We start from the raw sequence: 23,236 nt of genomic DNA, 5'->3' as shown, positions 1-23,236 counted from the left end.
TCCCGCCACCTGCACAGGTGTGTTAGGTGTCTACACAGGAGAGGGCCTTCTCTGTTGGTCCTCCCAGACTCCGGAACTCCCTCCCACAGGAGACCAGACTGGCCCCACCTTCACTGTCCTTCCACAAGCAGGCAAAGACCTTTCTCTTCAGGCAAGCTTTCCCTCAGTGACTGGCTGTCTGTGTGGGTTTTTTAAATGGATTGTTATGCCTTAGTTCTTTGAATGTACTTTTAGTGTTGCTTTTGTTTACTGCCTTTTAGTGCTGTTTTGTTTGATCCTTTTTAGTATTTGTATGCTTATTGGTTTTAGCCTTAAATATTGTCTTTTAATTATGTGAGCTGCCTTGGGTTCTTTTTAAGGAGAAAAGCAGGCTAAAATATTTTCAATAAATAAATAGCTTTAAAAACCCTTTAAAATATCTTTTGAAAATGGTAGTCATCAGTAATCTCACACATCCAAAAGCCATGTCATTTCTACTTGATACAGTGGTACCTTGATTTATGAATGCCTCGGTTAATGTAATTTTCGGTTTACAAATGAAAATCCATTGAAAATAGTGCCTCGGTTTACAAACTTTTTTCACAATACGAAGCAAGTTTCTCCAGGATGCATTGCACCTGGGAGGTTTATAGCACTGCCCCAGGGCATGCTGGTGTCTGTAGGTAGCACGTGGTGTTGAGTGTGGAGGTGTTGGAGCGGTTTTTGCATTGCGCTTTAGAGCCATTCTGGAAATTTTTTTGTAGCTGTTTTGTGACTTTTTATAACTTTTTGGTGCATTTCTCAAGCAGTGGAAAGTTAGGGAACTGAGCTTCATCATTTGCATGTCTTTTATTGTGTGTTGGTTTCCATGCCAGCTCATGTGCTGGGCATGCCTGTGTGTTTTGCATTGTGGGGTATTGATCCATTCATGTGGACAGATTGATGTGTGATGATTTAAAAGTTGAAGCTGGATGTTTGAAATGTTATTGCTTGATTAATTATGCCCTGTACAGTATTTATGCCTTTAAGGTGCACTTTATAAAGAGTTTTGAACAGATAAAAAATTCTTTTTAAAAAAACTTTTTTTCTGACCTCCGGAACGGATTAATTGGTTGATTAATTAATTAATGCATTCTCATGGGAAACCGCCTTTTGGTTTATGAACTTCTTGCAATGCGAACCAGAGAATGCATTAAATTCGTAAACCGAGGTACCACTGTCCATTTCTTTTGAAGTGTAACTTCATTATACCCTCATTACAAATAAAGAAGTTATAAGCTACAATTAAATATATGACTTATAACATCTATCTATCTATCTATCTATCTATCTATCTATCTATCTATCTATCTATCTATCTATCTATCTATCTATCTATCTATCTATCTATCTATCTATCTATCTAATAAGTCATATAGATATAGATATATATATGACTTTTAACATATGATGATCTAATTAGAGTCTAATTAGATCATCATAAGTTCAGATCAACCAAACCAGTGGCAGTCCACCAGCTATGGACAGTAGTCCGCCAGAGTCTCTATAATCTTTTTATTGTCAATGGCATTACAAAACTGCAAAAACAAAAGGGCTGCCAACGAAAGGGCTACTGGAATCATTCAGTTTTATCACACTGTGCTTGACAGTTGGTATGTGGGGTTTGTGGTGATAAGCTGTGTTTGGTTTTCAACAAATGTGGCACTGTACATTATAGCCAAATAACTCCACTTTGGTCTCATCTGAACAAAGGACATTTTCCCAGAAATCTTGTGGTTTCTCCAGATGCAACTGGGCAAACCTAAACTGTACTGCCATGTTCTTTTTAGAGAGAAGAGGCTTTCAGCTGGCAACTCTTCCAAACAAACTATACTTGTTTAGTCTTATTTGTAATTGTACTTTCATGAACTTTAATGTTTAACATGCTAACTGAGGCCTGCAGAGTTTGAGATCTAACTCTTAGCTTTTTGCAATTTCTCTGAGTATTGCATGGTCTGACCTTGTGGTCAATTCACTTGGATGTCCACTCCTGGGAAGATTGGCAACTGTCCTGAATGTTTTCCACTTGTGAATCATCTTCCTCAATGTACAATGATGGATTTTAAATTGTTTAGAAATGGCCTTATAACCCTTCCTGGATTGATGGGAGGCAAAAATTACTTCTCTACGATCACTGCTGATCTGTCTTTTTAAGAAAAATTGAATTCTATACAGAATATTGAGACAGATTAGCCATGTACTCTTCATATTACAAAAGACCTATCTCTCATGAGAACATCCAAAATATGGAGTTATTGCTGATCAGGATCACTGTGGATGGTGATGACTATTAGACTGCTGGTGACTTTGTATCAACAATAAAGTTGCTTATACAGTACTGCTAATATTGCTTAACATATTACTATTAATGACATGCTAGTTGAAACAGAGCATATATGCAGCATTCAAAAATATGTATTCTTTCTACAAGATACTGTGCATTTACAGCGAGTTGAATATAAAAACCTGTGCTTCTTCATGAGAGATGCCTCCAGAGATCTTTAGACAAACCCCTTTCTCTTTCAGCCACTATATCACAGGACACCAGATTCAGCAGGGTCCTTTAACTGGAGGAAGGCTAGGAATCCCTTCTTCTGCTGGCATTTGTCTAGATGCCACCCTCTGAAAATTATCTTAAGAACCAAAGGTGTCTTCTGATCTATTGTACTGTTTTTAAGTTACAGCTTCCAGTGTAACTTGGAACTTGTTAATGAAAATTTCAGAAGCAGTTGTTGAGATATACTGGATTTTAAAAAGAGGCTTTTGAATGTTTCTTGTATCTGGCTAAGAAATGTTTTCAGTCATGGCCAAGGTACACAATGTCACCTGGTTAGTATGATAAGTTACCATGACCACAATACCATTATGCAGTTCTCATTTTAAAAAGATACTCCTTTAACAGAACTAGTTTCAATAGAACAGAAGTCTAGCTTATATACATCAATGGCTGTCTTACCAAGTTATGCAGGCATAATTTTTGAGCCAGACTGCCCAAAGTTAAGTTGCAGATGGTATCAGTTACATACTGAGTTGTATGTCTGTGGTGATTTCTTAACTCAGAGTGATTTGCATCCAAATGTTACACCATTTGCATAGCTACTCAAGAGGATTTGGGCCATTACATGTTTATTACTTTCAGAGAGAAGTATCTATCATAAATAATACTGAATTGAACTACAACATTTTTTGAACAAAAAGAGTATAGGAAAGTACAAACTGGGATAGTTTTCTCTTTCATGAAATTCAATGCTGCAATTACAACACAAATAGCAAATGAAAAATCTCATGACAGAGCATGGAGAATAACATACACTGATTTTCTGTGACATAAAGATGAACTGCAATTGATATTTTCTTAAAGCTCCTTTGCTCACGGAAAGGAAATTATTCCAATATTTTCATCATGGTAAAAGGATGAAAAATGTATGGGGCATTCTTCCTTCTCCCATGCAAATTTTCTCTGCCCAAAACCTAATAGCATCAATGTTAGTCATGATTAACACCACATAAGGAAAGCCTCTCATCTGTTTTGTTTCCTTCTAGTCTACCAATGCTGAAACAAGTTAAACATTGATTTGTAGGATATGTATAGCCATCAAATGATCTCATATAGTTCTCCAGGTCAATGATCCCCAATCTTGGGTCCCCAGATATTCTTGGATTAAAACTCCCAGAAGCTGCTAGATGTGGTGGCCTGGAACTCTGAAAGTTGTAGTCTTGGAACATCTGGGGACCCAAGGTTGGGAACCACTGCTTTATGTGCTGATGCATCTATAGGGATCTATGATTACACAGCCATAATAGCCCAAAAGGATGGGCTGTATTACATTTTTTTGATGTGGTTTTCTTTCTTAATCTCATTGATACAGGTTTTGCCTAACTGCTGCAGTAACAGGTGCACTTTTAATTCCTAATTATATTTCTATTTAACTATGAACCAGATAGATGAACATTTATTTCAAAGGGTACATTTATGCATCTCATAAATGAACTCTAATTTAGTTAAACATTAAGCTGCTGAATTAAGACATAGCTTGATAACGCAGGCACTTCTCTAAACCTAAACTGTAAAAGGTGACTTTTTCACAACATATGTTTTACAAAAATAAAAAGGCACATGCCTGAAAAAAAATTCCACAGATTAAAGATGAAATCTATAGCATCAAATAACATCAATTGCAGCTGAGTTTATTTTTTGCCTGCACAGCCTTCCCTGGAAAAAGGCTTGCAGCAGAAAACAAACCCTTTTTTATGTACAGACCTTCATAAGGTTCTATCTCCTTGTCTCCATTGTCTAAGGAAAATAAAAATAAAACAGAAAAGGGAACTAAAGTATGGTGTTAAAAAAAAACCAGAACATTTATAAAAGGCAGAAATTATCTTTATTCTGAACAGGTGAAGAGAGAACCACACCACTGGACAATTAAATATAATTTTGCAAAAAAATCTGGGAACTTGCAATGTAAAAACTGGAAGCATATTTTACATTCTGGTGCAACAAATATGAAGTTGTATGTTTGTTTTTAAGCTTTAAATTCTAATTAAGTACCGTGTTTCCCTGAAAATAAGACAGGGTCTTATATTAATTTTTGCTCCAAAAACACATTAGGGCTTATTTTCAGGGGATGTTTTATTTTTTTCATGTACGACAATCTACGTTTATTCAAATACTGTACAGTCATGTCATCTTCTTCTGGTTGCTGCACAATGGTGGAGTGCAGGCTTTCACTTAACTAGGACTTATTTGTGGGGTAGGGCTTATATTACGAGCATCCTGAAAAATCATACTAGGGCTTATTTTCAGATTAGGTCTTATTTTCAGGGAAACACGGTAGTGGAAAGCATGATTCAATCAGATATAACTAAAGTTGATTTAGGACTAACAAATATCAAATAAATCCAAGGTTTGGTCAAGTGTTTAGGACACAATCTACACAAGTTTTTTACTAACTATGGCAGCAACCTTTATTCTCTTAGCTTGGATAAGCTCCAGTAAATGTAATGGAACTTACTCCAGAACAGACATGCACAGGATTGTGCTGTAAGGCCTCTCCATTGCCCTAGTCTCTCCTTTTGAATGGATGTCCCAATGTAGCTGAATGAATACAGTTTAGGTGGTATCAAGCCATTCACGGTAGCAGAAAGCTTAAAATGTGAGCGTTCTTCAATAAAGGAATAACACCCAGAGGCAAATGCAGCACAATCCATTTGCTTGGCATACTACCCAGAAATCATCTTTTTTCAACAACCACCAGTAATGACCTCCTCACAAACATCTACAAAGATGTGGGGGGAAGGGGAGAGAGAGAGAGAGAGAGAGAGAGAGAAGTGAAGCTTAAACCATATACCATATGCTACCTCTTATAATTAGATACACCTTACTTACATTCATTTAGGAACAATGTTATATAGGAGGCCCAAATTGTAATTATTTTATTTTATTATAACACTTTCATTATTCTTATTTAATATGAACAGTTGCACAGCTGTAGTGCCGTATGTCTGGTTCTGCATAAACCTAAATTCCTATGAACTAAATGAGATTGATAAGCTTTTGCAACCTTCTTGAACAGAGCATTTTTGATATGTTTATTGTTGTAAGACATTACACCTAAAATTCCAACATAGATTTTGGGTGCAATGGAAACTGGGCAATTATGATTCACTTATTATTTTTATAATTATGATGACAATTATAGAAATTAATTCTAACTAGTAAAAGCTGCTGTAAAACCAATGGGCAATATGAACACACATCTCTTGCTGGAAATTAATTCAAAACCTTAAAAATTTGGCATTTTTATTCAATGTTGCAGTAAATATTACTTTTCTCTTACACTTCAGTAAAAATATCTCATAAAGCTTACTTACTTCTCTCCAGTGTCCCCTTGGGTGGGAGTTGTGGCAATTGTCTACCCCTGCGTCCTGCTACTGGAGTACCTGATGGGTTTGTTTGGACAGACCCCGTACGAGCATGTGACCTACGGGACACACCAAGAGAAACCATCAACTGTAAAATATACTTTTTCTTAGATTCTGAAGAACAAATAAATAGTCAACAGGATAAAGCTTTGTGAAATTTGTGACAGATCATCCCTATACCTTTATACAGCAACCAATTGAACGGTTCATCAAGGGGAAAAAGGCAAAATTATGCAGGATGTGTTTGTGTAATTCCATCAATTATCTATGGAAATACAGTATATGTAAATATATATGCATGCAGATGTATTAACACACATAAAGACATATACAGAAATTATTGAAAGGATATGTTTTATATTTTCATGTTTTACAGAAGGGTATGTATGATTCCTGAATTCATCTAATATATTAATTCAATGTTTCTTTCAGCTATGAATTCAATGGCAAAAAGTAAAACAGAAATACATTTCAATGAATGAAATGGAGAATTGGTCTTAACTATTACAAGTCACTTAAAAAAAACAAAGCTAGAAAATAATTAGATTGGGAGAGGGAAAAGTTCCACACATTTCTTTGCCTTCTTCACTGCAGTTTTTGTAAAAAAAGAGTTTACTTATTTAAATATCATTTTCAAATGAATACAATATATAACTTTAACAGGAACAATGCAGAGCATGCATGCAACAAATCAGAAAAATACTGGTTAAAAACAGTGGTTAATACATAAAACTGGTACAATCAAATTTAAGAAACTGTTTTTTTTTCAAAAAAAGTTTCATTTGATGTCATGATGATTATTCCATAACCGATGTCTGATGACCACACACAATTTCTCATTCTGTAAGAAAAATATATGGTAACCATGAGGTGCTTTAGTGTGAGAAATAACCCAGGATTCCTGAGAAATGAGAAATCACAAAACAATGTAATTAATTGTGACATTAATTATTGTTAGTAAACAAATTACAATGGGAGCTACACCATTATATCCCCAATGGAATATAAATAGTGTGTCAACATTGGCAGGGTTAGTATCTACAGCTACTAGCAGTCAGCCAATGATGAAAGTCAATAGCATTGAGCCTCTGGGAAAATAAAAAAGTGATTTGGTGGGACGGGATTAGTCTGATTCAATTGTCTGTTTCACCTCGATAAGGCAGGTGAGGGAGGGGCAGATCTTCCAGTCATTAATGAAGGCATCGATCTCATGAGGTTTGAGTCAGGACGTTCAGTGGATCGGGAGCGGGGGCTGGGCCGCTCTAGCACAGGACGCTGTTCTGTTGATCTGGATCTTTGATATGGTAGTCTAGGTTCCCAATTCCTGTAATGTCAGTCAAAAAGCAGCTCAATTGACTTTTGTCTGTAGATATGGATTATGTTGCATCATACTGGGTTTAGAAATGACCAAAATTAAGAACATTTTAACAACTTTTTAAGGTTACTTGTGTGTGTTAAAGAAATGTGCTCCTTAGCCTTGACACAAAAATTTGATATATGAATAAAGACACTCTAAATGGCTTGATAATGAAATGAGCTAGTTTTTTCATTAATGTATTGTGTCTTAAAATGAGACAGTGGCTGTTTTCTGAAACTCCTGTGATTTTTTTAAAAAACAGAATTGACTGGAAATAACACGTTTAGTTGATGTAAAAACATATTTTGCATTCTCTGTTAGCAAAGCAGTCAGTAAGGACTGTATATATTGTCAGGATTAATGAATACAAATAAAAGCTTTCAAGTTCAAGCTATGATGAAATATTCATGAATAACGGTGTCCATCTGCAATATGCTGGTATCAACAACCAGCCATTATCTTAGAAAGAAATAAAGAAGTTTAAAACAGACCAAAATAACCTGTCATTGAACCAAAGTTATAGTGTTTATGCAATAATAGTAGCTTCACTTATGATGGAAAAATTTAATCATATCAGGTGAAACATGCTCATATGACAGCATAAAAAGAAAGCACACAAGAAGCTAATAGAAGAAAATTTCTGAATAATTGTTCAAATAGCACAAAGTTTGCAAAACTTTTTATAAATATTGTGGTATTGACCTACCAGATGGGCAGGATACAAATCAAATAAATAAAAAAATAAAAAAATATTAACAAGATTCATTTATTTTGATTTATAACTTAGTCTTTAGCTGAAGTTCAAGAAGTCACCAGGAAGAGCCACTTCTCTTTTCCATTTTGTTAAGAAACAATTCATTTAGGAAGTGACAGACCTATGGTATATATCACAGAAAACCTGATTCTAATTACTAATAGAAGAACATAGATAGTTATATTATGAAGCCTTTACTAGATTTACATCACATCAGACCTCATCTACACCAAGCTGTCCTGCAGAGTCCCACTTGATGCAAATAGAAACTGCCCAGGAATACTGCATGATTGCCATTCATTTCAACCAGGTTTCTCCTGGAGAAATTTGTGATAGTTTGCTCATCTTCCTTGCTGATGAAATACTGTAAATGATTTCTTACATAAAATCCACTGAAATGTGCTTGCCTTCCATGTGAAAGTAAATGAGAGCCCCACAGACAGGTTCAGAATAATGCCAGCCACCAATAGCCTCAATTTAAAGCACCTAATAAGCAGGGGCGCACTGCACTGAGACACATGATCAGCAAAGGGTACTAAATATCAGGGAAGAAGCACAGCTAGCCTCAGATAAACCCACAAAAATTACCTCATGTTCTCTTCTGGATCTATATGTTCACTTTCTGAATAGGAAGCTTGATCTGTCAATACATCCATTGTTTCACTTCTTTAATGTCAAGAATAAACAAAAAGGTCACCTTAGCTTGCTATAGCTGTTGTTTTGTTGAGACAACATTTAAGGAAGGGTTCAGAGCTACATTTGAAATACATCTAAAAGAGAGGTATATATCCATGGTATGGAAGGAAATATGCTACCTTTGACGACAAATCTCTAACAAAAGACCACATGAAAATCATGAGTTTGATAGGTCTCCACTTCAAACTGCCTTCACAATATAGAAGCTGTTAGTGTGGCTCCTTATTGCACCAAGAAGGAGCCTATGTTATCAGAAACTGTGTGCCACAAGGAGAAACTATAGCTCTAACAGCTGGAAGACCATATAGAAGAAGCCCCTGTGCAGTCTCTTCTGCATAGTTTGGATGTTACAGCAGGATGGGTAACCATGCTGCAGAACTAATACTACAAGGGCTCCAAGAGTCAAAGGCTTTCTTATTCCATCTGCACAACTATAAATGATGGAATAAGGAGATCACATGTTTATAAAGTGTTCTAGATACAAAGGAAATATGGGGACAGGGAGCTCAAATAAGAGAATCAAATAAGAATGTAGGACCTATAATTTCTGCTGAAACAAGCCTTGCCTTAATCATCTAAAATTGTGGGACTCTCACATTATACAGGAAAAACCTTTGCCTCCCATGTGCTGGTAAGGTTTTCTACTATAGATAAATGTACAGTGATGCCTCGCAAGATGAATTTAATTCGTTCTGCGGTTAATGTTGTCTTGCAAAAAATTCATCTTGCAAAACACTTTTCCCATAGGAATGCATTGAAATCTAATTAATGCATTCCTATGGGCAAAAAAGTCAGAACAAAGTCAAATTGGGTTTACAAAGGGTTTATTAAGTGCTCTTTAAAGCCATACATACTGTGCAGATTATTTCAAAAATTTCAATCAAAAAACTTTACCTTTTTAAACATCATAGAAAAACATTTAAAAATCAGCAAACATGAGGCAGGAACAAAAAACAGAAAACATTCATCTTGCGAAGCACAGCCATAGGAACATTTGTCTTGTGAGTCATCAACCCCATTGCCAAAACCATTTGTCTTGCTAGTTTTTTGTCCTGTGAGGCATTTGTCTTGCGAGGCACCACTGTATTTAAATCATTCCAATGATACTCTTTCTCTAATGACTTAAGGACAAAATAATATAAAACTGCTATCATATTGAAAAAGAATGCCCCAAATGATTCTTAAAGCGTTCTGGAACCCTTTTTTCCTCCATTATAGAAAGCATCTTTGCTTTCCACTAATGCCTCTTAGTTCATCATCTTCATTTCACTTCAATGAAACCCACTTAGGTTTCTTTTTGATTTGCTGAAGATATAAGCATTATAGTTGCTATTTTTTCTAACAAGAAAAAAGGATTAGGATCTAATTCTCAACTGAGCATATAACTTCTGCGGAACTTCAGTGTGAGCATGAATAATGAATCTTTAACTAGTCCAAACATGTCAGACTTTAAATTATGTCAGCTAAAATGCAACTTGATAAGTAAAATGTCTTATGATATCAAGCAAGTTCTTTTTGTTACAACATGTTGTGCTATACTGCAATCATACTGTTAGTGTACACAAATTATTTATGCACACCTAAGTTGAGCAAACTTATATGGCTTTTAAAAATCAGCAAGATGTAGATTGTGGGCAAAATACATATAGTTAAGTCAATAAAGTTATTAAAGCATTAACTGCTGCAGCAAACAAATTAGGAACCATGAAAATGATGAAGACAGATAATTTATTGCTCCCCAGGACAGGTATTTCCTGCTTCCTCAAGCACAGCATATCCTTTGCTGTGTGTTATACCTCATAAATGAAAGCACAAAATAGGGTTGAAACAATAATGAAACCATCAGAATCAACAAATGTGTCTGTAACAAAGTGATAGAAACATGAAAATACAGGAGAATTATGCTGCATTTTAATGACTATATGTAGTATCTTCTACTTCTACAGACACTGATCACACTGCAAGAGGAATACAAACAAATGAATGTCTAGGAGTCACAACTGTAAGTCTACATCAGTTACTTTTTACTAGGAATACCTGTCAGTATCTGTGGAAGGCTGTTGGATTTCAATCCTTGGACATACTATTCTTCTACTACCTATTGGCATTTTGCTGTTTGGTCATAGATACAAGATCCTTTGTTAGCACACCATCAATAATTAACCATGCCAGAAAACAGATTTTTATTTATTAGCCGTTAAACATGCAGTTTTATGCTCTAAACAGAACAGTATTTACTAAACAATAAAACAATGCATAAAGAAGACCTAATTTATTTTAAGAGAAATGTAATCAATTATATGAAAATAATGCATATATGTAATAAAATCAACAAACCTATTTACATAGTGCATATGCTAGTGTTATAAAATTAATCTATGATAAATTAAATGGCAGCAAAATACAATAGTCTGATACGAAATAAAACACTAAACAGTATCTCTGTCATAAAACAATGTATATGTGAAATATACGAATATATGAAGAATACATGATGATACAACAAAACACAAAGACTTTCAGTGATGCTAAATCTGTCTGAAGACGATCTTATTTCTGCTCCTCATGCAGGTCACATATATTAAGAATATCAGGAACGTAAGTTACAGCAATTTATCTATTTGACAAAATAAATTTCCAAAGTATTTCTAAAACCTTTAAGATGCATTATCACACATTCCTTTCATATACACTTAAAAACTCAACAGTACTCTTTTAAAATGCAAGACACAAACTGCATAGAAGAAAGATACAATTACATTTTAGAAGTTTCTGAAAATTAAGGGGAATGTTTTATCAAGCTTTTTAACCTTACTTACAGCCAGATATTTCTAAAAAATCTGACCTGTTCCATCATCAAGAACTTCTTAAAAATTATGCTGTAAGAAAGATACATTTCCTGCCTAGATCCTAAATTTACGGCACACCACAAACATGGGACATTCTTTTTTCCTCTATCATAAGGCAGAATATCTGATCTCTGCAATATATTTTAACTTTTACATGTTATATATTACACATGTCCATGTTTTATGTCACCTGTTACAGAGGACATTTAGGATGCCTCTCATCTACCACATAAGCACTTCCAGGTAAGGAGTGAAGACAGTCTTATCTGTTATATATAAGCCACATGGATCGGTAGCTGTAAAGATTCTATAGCAAAATGACTTCTTCCCACAACTCTGCCCTTCACAGTTTAAATCACTTGCACAAACTGTTGTTGTGGGTTTTTCGGGCTTCTTGGCTGTGTTCTGAAAGTGGTTTGGAGGAGGTAGCCATGTTAATTTGTGCGAGCATATCAGGCAAAATCCAAACAAACAAACAAACAAAATGACAAAAACGTATACCCCTTAAAGACTATTAAGATGCTGAGAAAACTCCACAGTCAGGGGATAAGAAGGCAGGTCCTCTTATGGACTGAGCAGAAGGAAAAAGGGAGTAGGTATCAATGGGCAATTTTCACAATGGAGAGAGGTGAAAAGAGGTGTGCCCCAGGGATCTGTCCTGGGACTGGTGCTTTTCAACCTGTTCATCAATGACCTGGATACAGGGATAAAAAGTGAGGTGGCCAAGTTTGCAGATGACACAAAACTTTTCTGCATGGTGAAGGCCAGAAGGGATTGTGAAGAGCTCCAGAACGATCACTCCGAACTAGAAGAACAGGTGGCAAAATGACAGATGTGTTTCAATATACAAAAATGTAAAGTAATGCACATTGGGGCAAAAAATAGAAACTTTAGTTATCAGTTAATGTGTTCCGAGTAGATATAGGAGTATTCATAGTCATATACGAATAGGAATACCCCCACACAGATTGAGATAATTAGGGTCCAGCCCCATGATGCTGGATGGTCCACCCATTGATCCACCGCTGCTGCGGGCTCCGCAATCCTGTCCTATCACTCTGGAGTTCACAATGGATTAGCTACTCCTGGCAGGAGGCGGGACGACAAGCCTCTCTGCCAGGTAGGAGAGTGGCTCACCGATCATGAACTCGGAGCCCGGTTCCCTCGTTATCTCCACCTGTGCAGGGTTATTCGTATACGAATATGAATACCCCCATCTCTAGTTCTGAGCTGTCGGTGATGGATCAGGAAAGAGATCTTGGTGTGCTGGTGGACAGCTCGATGAAAGTGTCAACCCAGTGTGCGGCTGCAGCGAAGAAGGCCAATTCCATGCTAGGGATAATTAAAAAGGGGACTGAAAATAAAACAGCCAACATTATATGCCATTGTACAAAACGCTGGTAAGTACTGTGTACAGTTCTGGTCGCTGCACCTCAAGAAAGACATAGTGGAACTGGAAAAGATGCAGAAGACGGTGACTAAAATGGAGACTGGGCTGGAACACCTCCATTATGAGGAAAGGCTACAGTGTTTGGGGCTCTTTAGAGAAAAGGCACCAGAAGGGGGGACATGACTGAAACATATAAAATTATATGTGAGATACAGGGAGCTGGACTAGATGGGCTCTTGGCCTGATCCAGCAGGGCTCTTCTTACGTTCTTATTAAGTGGTGCCTTGCATAGTGATCACTTCGTTTTACGTCGAAATCACTTTGTGACACATTTTTTTGATCGCAAAAGCGATCGCTTTGCAATGTTCCCTATGGGGGAATTTCGCTTTGCGATGATTGGTCCCCTGTTTCGGACACCAATCATCGCAAAGTGATGATTTTTTAACAGCTGATCGGCGGTTTCAAAATGGCCGCCGGGTAAACAAAATGGCTGCCCACTGTTTTTTGGGACAGATTCCTCGCTTAAGAGACACCAGAAATGGCCGCGCTATGGAGGATCTTCGCAGAACTGTGAATTTTAAGCCCATAGGAATGCATTAATCGTGTTTTAATGCGTTTCTATGGGCTTTTCAATATCGCATAGTGACATTTTCGTTCTGCAGCGATTTTTGCGGAACAAATTAACGTCGCCATGCGAGGCACCACTGTATTTTAATGTAAGCTTTCATGGACATGTCATGTCTAATGAAGTGGATGTGTCCACAAAAGCTTACATTAAAATGTAAGTTAGTCATTTAAGTGCCACATGATTTTGTCTTGTCTTGTTTTGTTTCTTTGGATTTTGCCTGATACGTAGAGTAGTATCCAGCTGCATTCCTTATACAGTGCATATCACTTTGGCATACGGACATATTATAATATAGCATGAGGAAATGACTTGCTTTAAATAATAGCAAGTGGATAAAGTTATGTGCACAATGAATAGCATCTCATTGTCCTGCTAACAAAAAGAATCCAACATGAGACCTGAGAAAAATGAAAGAGAGCTATCAGCATGCTGGGGAAACATCAAGATTTGCAAAACTGCAAAGCAGTGTAAAACAATTTAAAAAGGGGGGGGGCATCCCCTTCAATTGCCCAATGAAGACTGAGCATGAGCTGTTGTCATCAGAATATTATGTGTCATTTTGAAAAGAAAATCAAAAAAATCAAAGGGGAATAACAGAGCTGCTTGAGCCCTTCAAAGCTTATAGTATCCTGGACTATGATGGACAGGTTGGAGCTCACCAAAGGAAGAAGGGACTGAGGATAAACATTTGTCCTATTTCCCTCTGCTTAATATGATCAAGGCTGCTATCCCATATACACCTGTAAGACCCACTTAATACGGTTTACCTTTGATTTAAACATACATAGGATTATCCTGTAAGGCATCCAAGATTAGAAGCAGCAAACAAACAATAAGGAAAGATTCATGCAACTCCACATATTTTTCTTATACACTATAACACATGGATATACTGTATGTTCTAAGAGTCCATTATTGACAGAGAGTGCAATCAGAGAGAGAAAGAGCTCACATTTTATACCATTTGTGACACAGTCCAGTTGAAGGTATTTCCTGGTGATTACATGACACACAAGAGATAACAAACTAGCCCAACCCCGATACGTGCCCAAGTTGAACTTTCATGGTCCAATGGGGAGGGGGTGGGGGACACAGGCTGGAGCAATTTCTGCACAGTCAGGTCACTTTGAGAGAGATTGCTTACAGCATAGCAACCCTTTCTGGTATGATCAGGCACAATCTGTTTTTGCCATCCTGTCACACTCTAATATTTTATTTTAGTGCTAGAAAAGATCAGTTATCTAAGGAGATAATGATTAATGGACCCAAGGAATAAAGAATCAATTCAACAGAATCAAATTCATTTGAATATGCTAAGGCTCCTTCAAACCAGTATTATTTTATTTGCCCAAAGTCACAATGACCACTGCAGATATCTGTCACTGAGCATTGATCTGAATATCTTTCCTCCTTGCATTAACACTGTTTCATTCAGTTCTGTATCTGCCTGTGCTATCTTCATACACTCTGAGGTCATAAATATTAGAATTTTACTGTATGAAGTGCATTCTGAGCTTCTATAGCCTGTCTTGGTAGTCTGTTTCAATGGAGAATAAATGGTTATTGTTTTATTAAGCTTTTTAAAGAAAAAATACTATAGGGTGAAAAGGCTACAATTCAATGGTACATTTTTGCTGGATCACACTGTTTCCACTAAAATCAGTGATCACCTTCTTGCTGTAGTCCCCTGTGCAACTTTTAAAAATGTTCCAGAGGCCGATACATCCCTAGAGAAGCTTTTTGGTGCAACAAAAGAATTTAAAGGAAATAAGGAGGAAGAAAGTCCCATTTCTACTGCAGTGAACACTGAAACATGCTTTGGATCTAGCTCAAAATAATTCCTAAAGAATAGTGTTTTAGAAGGGCAGCATAAATTCTGCAATGATTAAAGGGACTAAGACTTTCTTTCTGAGAAATAAGAACTTTGGTTGGGACTTAATTTATCCAGACTCTAACCAAATCAGTGGCAGCTTAAATTGACTGAAAGGAAAATCTTAAACAAGTTCCACAGTATTTCTTGGGGAAGGATGCAATGATCCCTGTTGATTGTTGCTGTCATGTGCCATCAAATAATTTCAGACTTATTGCAGCTCTGAATTAATGATCTCCAGAAGGTCGACTTATTAATACCCCTCTTCAGGTTCCATAAAGTTCCCTTGCAACAGCACATTTCAAATGAACTGATATTGTTCCTATTCTGGAGAGCTGGGAAATCCTCTGAAGCTCCTTTATAATGATATGGAGGGAGTGGAGAGTTGAGAAAGACAGCACCATCATGATTTTAGATTTATACCTCAATCCAAATTCGACTTGTTATTGTTTAGTGATTAAGTCATGTCTGACTCTTCATGACCCCATGGACCAGAGCATGCCAGGGCCTCCTGTCTTCCACTGCCTCCCAGAGTTGGGTCAGATTCATGTTCGTAGCCTTGATGACACCGTCCAACCATCTCATCCTCTGATGTTCCCTTCTCCTCTTGCCCTCACACTTTCCCAACATCAGGGGCTTTTCCAGGGAGTCTTCTCTTCTCATCAGATGGCCAAACTATTGAAGCCTCAGCTTCAGGATCTGTCCTTCCAGTGAGCACTCAGGGTTGATTTCCTTCAAAATGGATAGGTTTATTTGTAGTCCAGGGGACTCTCAAGATTCTCCTCCAGCACCACAATTCAAAAGCATCAATTCTTTGGTGGTCAGCCTTCTTTATGGTCCAGCTCTCACTTCCATACACCGCCACTGGAAAAACCATAGCTTTGACTATGTGGACCTTTGTCAGCAAGGTGATGTCTCTGCTTTTTAAGATGTTGTCAAGGTTTGTCATCACCTTCCTCCCAAGAACAGATGTCCTTTAATTTCATAGCTGCTGTCACCATCTGCAGTGATCATGGAGCCCAAGAAAGAAAGAAAATATGTCACTGCCTCCATATCTCCCCCTTCAATTTGCCAGGAGGTGATGGGGCCAGTGGCCATGATCTTGGTTTTTTGGATGATGAGCTTCAGACCACTTTTGACGCGCTCCTCTTTCACCCTCATTAAGAGGTTCTTTAATTCCTCCTCACTTTCTGCCATCAGAGTGGTATTACCTGCATATCTGAGATGGTTGATATTTCTGGCGGCAATCTTAATTCCGGTTTGGGAATCATCCATTCCTGCCTTTCGCATGAGGTATTCTGCATATAAGTTAAATAAGCAGGGAGACAATATAAAGCCTTGTCATACTCCTTTCCCAATTTTGAACCAACCAGTTGTTCCATATCCAGTTCTAATTGTTGCTTCCTGACCCACATATAGTTTTCTCAGGAGACAGATAAGGTGTTCAGGCACTCCCATTACTTTAAGAACTTGCCATAGTTTGTTGTGGTCCACACAGTCAAAGGCTTTTGTGTAGTCAATGAAGCAGAAGTAGATGTTTTTCTGAAACTCTCTGGCTTTCTCCATAATCCAGCGCATGTTGGCAATTTGGTCTCTAGCTCCTCTGCCCCTTCGAAATGCAGCTTGTACTTCTGGGAGTTCTCGGTCCACATACTGCTGAAGCCTACCTTGGAGGATTTTGAGCATAACCTTGCTAGCGTGTGAAATGAGTGCAATTGTATGGTAGTTGGAGCATTCTTTGGCACTGCCCTTTGGGATTGGGATGTCGACTGATATTTTTCAATCTTCTGGCCACTGCTGAGTTTTCCAAACTTGCTGGCATATTGAATGTAGCACCTTAACAGCGTCATCTTTTAAGATTTTAAATAGTTCAACTGGAATGCCATCACCTCCACGGGCCTTGTTGTTAGCCATGCTTTCTAAGGCCCCCTTGACTTCACTCTCCAGGATATCTTGCTCAAAGTCAGCAACCATACTATCTGAGTTGTCCTGAACATCCAGATCTTTCTGGTATAATTCCTCTCTGTATTCTTGCCACCTCTTCTCTATGTCTTCTGCTTCTGTTAGGTCCCTATCATTTTTTATCATGTCCATCGTTGCACAAAAGGTTCCTTTAATATCTCCGATTTCCTTTCTATTATTTTCCTCTATTTCTTTGCACTGTTCATTTAAGAAGGCCCTCTCCTTGCTATTCTTTGTAAGCCTGCATTCCATTTTCTGTAACTTTCCCTATCTCTCTTGCATTTTGTTTCCTTTCTCTTCTCTGTAATTTGGAAGGCTTCATTGGACAGCCACTTTGCTTTCTTGCATTTCCTTTTCTTTGGGATGGTTTTTGTTGCTGCCTCCTATACAATGTTTCGAGCCTCCATCCATAGTTCTTCAGGCACTCTGTCCACCAAATCTAGTTCCTTAAATCTGTTCTTTACTTCCACTGTGTATTCATAAGGGGTTTGGTTTAGATTATACCTAACTAGCCTAGTGATTTTACCTACTATTAATCCAAATCCAAGTACATATGTTTTAAAATTAAGGAAGCTTCATAATCCTAAGAAAGAAAGGTACTTGGCTTGCCAAAAAGCAAAGTAAACCAAAGCAGATACTCACAGTATTCAGCATTATTCTAGGTCTATTAAATGACTTGTGCACTATCTAGGGGCATATGAACTAAAACCCACTATACCAAGCATCAGTGGAACAGTAAGGTAAGAATTATAGTCATCATTTTCTCTCAAAACCCATATTCCTTCTGAAAGAGTGAAATGTCATGGACTACCACACTATCTGCCATAGATTAATCCATTTGTGACTTTCTAACATTCTACTAGTCCATCCTAATCTCCCATCTGACCTGCCATTAGGGCAGACATGGGCAAAGTGCAACCCTCCAGATGTTGCTGAACTGCAAATTCCAACACTCCTTACTATTAGCTGTGTGGGCTAGGATTGCGGGGAGTCAGTTCAGCAACATCTGGAGGGCCACATTTTGCCCAGGTCTGCATGAGGGAGTGCTTCTGTGCTTCTCCTCACTTTCAGAATTAATGATAAATATAATAAGATGCCTCTACACATATGTATCCTTCTTATTAAAAGCAGTATTTTTTGGTTTATCATGGTTGGACTCAGATCCTTTGACACAATGATTGGTGGGATGTAAAATGTGGAAGGCGGAGATTCACAGCACTAAACTAAATGGTTATTCCATTTTCTTTCTTGATCTCCTGACAATAAAACAAAATAAAAAGGGAGCTGTATGGATTTTCCTACTGCATTCTGAACAGTTCTTCAATGTTTCTTCCATGGAGCAAGAATAAATATCTATTAAGCCTCTAAAAGCATATGTATGTAAACTCTTGGGGAAAAAAGATTCCATCTGTTTTTTAAAAGAATTTTTAAAGCTATTTTCTTTGGATTTATGTTTTTTAGTTAGGCTTCTTTTAAATATCCTCATCCTTGTGCTTGTTTAAAATTTGGTTCATGATACTACAAACATAGTAATAATTAATATTATTATTAATGCAGATTATAACCCACCTCAGTCTTTAAAGGCAGCTAAAATACATTACATGAATATATTTAAATAAACAACTGAATGTATTATCTTTATTCTATTTATTTTCTTTTGAACAATAGAAATAGGAAGCTGTTGAGCTTTTGGTTGCTTATATAAAGGAGGCCTAAGCTTAAACCAAAGTGATTCATATCAATAGTAAAAAAATGTAATAAATAATAACCTACAAATGGAGAGATCTCTTTTAAAAAGATAGATCATAGTAAATTGCAAAAATAAGGAATCAAGCCAGATTTCTTGGCTTGAAATCATTACTCAAATCTGGATGTCCAACAGACTGCTGCTAATGAAAATATCCCTAAGGCTTTTGCTGTTGATGGAATCTTTTTAAAATACCATGACATTTAATACCCCAAAGTGGAAATGAACAGTTTCGCTCAAGACGTTCTGCTACACTTTCAGTTTCACTGCCTCAAAACTGCAAATCTGTTTTCTGTAAAACATGTTCCTTTTAAAACCCAGATTACTGACAATGTTTGAAGCGTTATCTGATATTGTTTTCTTTTTGTGATAAAGTTTAAAGTATTAGTGTAGCCCATCCCTACAATTTGGGGTGGATAATCCAGATTTCAAAATGAACACAACAAAATCTCCAACAGAGGTTCAGAACAGAGGTACAGATACAGATCATCACCTATAAGTGTGACTGAATGTGGCTACTCACTCAAAGGATAGGTTTGTTTACCTGCACATATTTTCCTTTAAGAGCTAAGTACAATTATACTTATGGATGATGACTTATGGCATGACTAGATGTGGAAAAAGAAACAGAAATATACTAAAATTTAATCCCCTCGCAGTTAGTGAAAAACAAATATAATGTCCTGTTCTTGAGCACAAAACTCACTAATAAGATAAAACTATTTCAAATTATAAGTATATATATAATTGTAGAATTGTAACACTACACTCTTTACTTACCCATAGTTTTCAGCTGAACCATTGACTACATGATCTGCCCATGAACTTGCACCATTGTAATACCTTTGCAATGCAGTTAAAATAAAGATACATTATGACAAGCTATTTACATAACATTTTCATGAGACATTATTTTCCATTTTAGTAATCTGGCAATCATTTCCATTTCTTCCATATTTCACTCTCAATGAGTTTTCCACATACTTGGAAAATCAAACATTTCTAGATAACTGATTTGTCCCATTACATTTCAGAGTATTCAGTCACTGTCAGGACATTTAACCTATTCTTGTTTAATATTCAGTCCATGAATATTTCTATGTCACATGTTTTTTGACAGAAGCTATGTATTTTATGGGGTGTTTACAAAGGAGCATTCTTTCTTCCCCAAGTAAAATAGGCATAACAAAAGAACCATTCTATTTTTACTTGGTACCAAACTATCAGTAAATCTGGCAGACTAGCTTTGAAAGGTGCCTCTTTGAGCTAACAGATCTGTTTGCCATCTTTGACACATGTAGTAGGGCATAACGCTCCATGACTATTCTCAATACTTTGTGCTGGGTACCTATATCACTCATACAGAATGACTATCAACAAACAAAAAAAGGAAAGCAGTAACATTTCTCCCCCTTGCAGGCCTTCCAAAATTATTACAAAATCTTTTCTGACTAAGTAACTGGCAGACTCTCCAGAGTTTGTGTACAGGCTTGCAGGAGGAAGGAGAGGGCACAAAAGTTCCACTGTGCAGTTGGAGACCCACTCATGCAACAAAAAGCTTCACCTTTATGCATGCTTTATGCTCATATTACAGGGTGATCATCAATTATAACTACTTTAATTATATCCATAAAATGCATAATGTTCATGACATTACATTTACTGATGCTGCGCTGACATAATGATTAATATGAGTCAAACTAGGTAGGATAAAACTATTGTTTTATGACCATGGCCTTCAAAAACGTTTCTATTACTATGGGACTTAAAATGTATTTTGTAGTATTGCTACAAGGTTCTTTGTAATATAAAATGATCTCAGTGATCTCAGTGGACTTATTCTCAAGTATATGGATCTCTCATCATACAGAGGAATAAAGATATGATAAAAATATGATACAAGGATGTTCTTTAGCTGCATCTGTTTGAACTTAAACTAATTCTTTGTATAATTTACAATGAGAAGCAGTCTATATTTTTAAAAACATTTATTAACAAAATCATTAAACAAAGAGGTGATTATAATATAAGCAGCACACTTTAATATAATGCAGGATTGAGAACTGGTATTGGTGTGAGCACATAAATATGCACCTACATTAACTATATTAGCAAAACAGGTAACATCAGATAAATTCTGGGTGGGTGTTTACATTTCTCTCTAGTTAGGATTTACATTTCATGTTAATGTGTTTGTATCATAATTGTCTTGGCAGCAGGGCAATATTTATTTTTCCTTACAGAGCTCTGAATGCGCAAATATACTGAAGGCATTCCTCTTGTTATTTAGTATGTGTTATATTAAAGAGCAGCAATAACAAAAATAATGTAAGTACAATATAATTTAAGAAACATCTAGATACTGAATGCAGTATACTTTGAATGAATTATATATGACAGTAGTGAAATAGCATTCATGTATAGAGAACTGCATTTGCTTTGCAGGTGGCATGCATGACCTCAAATCTGTTAACTTTTAGAGTGGTTATAATCACATAAACTTCCAAAATCTACTTTGCAGGATATTAGGAGAGAGACCCAATTCTTGTAAATATTCATTAGCTGTAGCTATTTAAAAATACTTGGCAGCCAGCACTAACAGCCATATTAGACTGGGACAAGAAACAAAGGAGATAAGATATATTTAATAATCAGGGTGCAGATAGTCTCCCAACTACAGTTCCCAAGTCACACTACATAAATAAAGACCCCATAATCCCTGCAGAACTGGAACTGGCTGCACTGAGAATTGGATAATCTTAAGTGCTCCATGTGGCAACAATTCCCTGGAAAATCAGAGGTCTGTTGCACTGCCCCTCATTAGAAGAAATGTGGGCATATTTTCTTCTTGATATATTTGGTTTTGTTTCCTGTGTCTGTTGTCCAGATTCTACCAATAAATATATTTTTGGAATTTGTCTTCTTTTTCCAGTGCATATATTCAGTCCGTAAATACTTTGCATGGGGAAAAAGCACCATGCAGTTCCTACAATATTATACTATTTGCTGCTAGTTCAAGTCATTAAAACAAGTTGCTTAGAATAACAATGTACAAAGAGCACAGGAAATCCAAATATCACAATTCTTAGCTTTTTCAAAATTCTACAGCATTATGTTCACAGAACATTATAATACAAATTCTTAGTTATATCTAATATATACATCAAAATACCTTTCGGAAGTAGGGGAAATGTCAATGTCATCAAAATATGTATTAGGCACTCTTCCCTCCTTCCTACTCCTCCTGAACACAAAATAAACAGCAAAGATATTTCAGGCACTTCAGAATTGCTTCAGGGGCTTTACACAGTCCAACAAACATCAGGCATATCTAAAGATGGAACTGTATAATACAAACAGCACATGCTATGCAGAAAACATGTATTTTCTTCTTCCCCTGTATTTCATTTAGTTCAATTAGGGAGCTATATGACCCTCTCAGATGTTGAAAGCATGTACATGAGGTCCCACTGACTAGTTTTCAGCTCTTGATGGTAATACTTGCACTAAATGTTCATTAGGAAAAGGGGCTAGGCCAACATATGCATATAGCGCTCATCTATGTGAAGGATTGACAAATGTGGAGTCTTGGGGTATATGGCTGGTTTGCACTACAGTGACAGTGGAGAAGGAGGTGTCGATACATCAGGTTATGTATGAAGTGTCTTATTACGATGTGTGTTTCTAGAGGCTCTTAGTAACAGCTAATGTCATGCATCAAGAACAAGGCAATATGCAACATAGTGAAATCATGGCATATAGTAAATACGAAAAGATCTGCACTTAATCTGTAAACTACCCAGTATAGTCCATTATATGAAGCCTATACCTAGGCAGGCCAGCCAATTTGCAGAAGCCTTTGGAGAATGAGGTGTTCCTTCCCCACTATTCAACTGATGTATTTCATTGCCGAGTACTGAAAGGCACTTAGTTTCTTTGCTGCTGAGCTCAGCTTGGTCCTAGACAGCTGTGAAGGAGGAGAAGGTGCTGAAATTGTACTGCACAACCAATGTACATACTGGTAAGAACCCAATGGTCCAACA

General features: G+C 36.8%; 1 protein-coding gene across 50 annotated transcripts in view; it reads right to left on the bottom strand.

Moving 5' to 3' along the window:
• Positions 1–23,236, bottom strand: part of RIMS2 (regulating synaptic membrane exocytosis 2) — a 466,814-nt gene that overhangs the window by 101,310 nt on the left and 342,268 nt on the right. For 16 of the 50 annotated variants that reach the window (XM_078393664.1, XM_078393659.1, XM_078393667.1 and 13 more), the window contains 3 exons: positions 7,091–7,264; positions 5,890–5,999; positions 4,280–4,312 (listed from right to left, as the gene is read on the bottom strand). In XM_078393664.1, the coding sequence (XP_078249790.1) occupies positions 4,280–4,312; positions 5,890–5,999; positions 7,091–7,264 (317 nt within the window). Of the gene's footprint in view, positions 1–4,279; positions 4,313–5,889; positions 6,000–7,090; positions 7,265–8,639; positions 8,718–10,784; positions 10,860–19,973; positions 20,037–22,365; positions 22,438–23,236 lie in introns of all 50 variants that reach the window. The other 34 variants (XM_078393641.1, XM_078393634.1, XM_078393635.1 and 31 more) reach the window with 5 other exon arrangements.

Source organism: Pogona vitticeps, chromosome 4, assembly GCF_051106095.1.
Source record: "Pogona vitticeps strain Pit_001003342236 chromosome 4, PviZW2.1, whole genome shotgun sequence".
NCBI classification, from domain to species: Eukaryota; Metazoa; Chordata; class Lepidosauria; order Squamata; family Agamidae; genus Pogona; species Pogona vitticeps.
The sequence above is the reverse complement of the archived record's forward strand: the minus strand, read 5'-3'. Positions and strand labels throughout refer to the sequence as shown.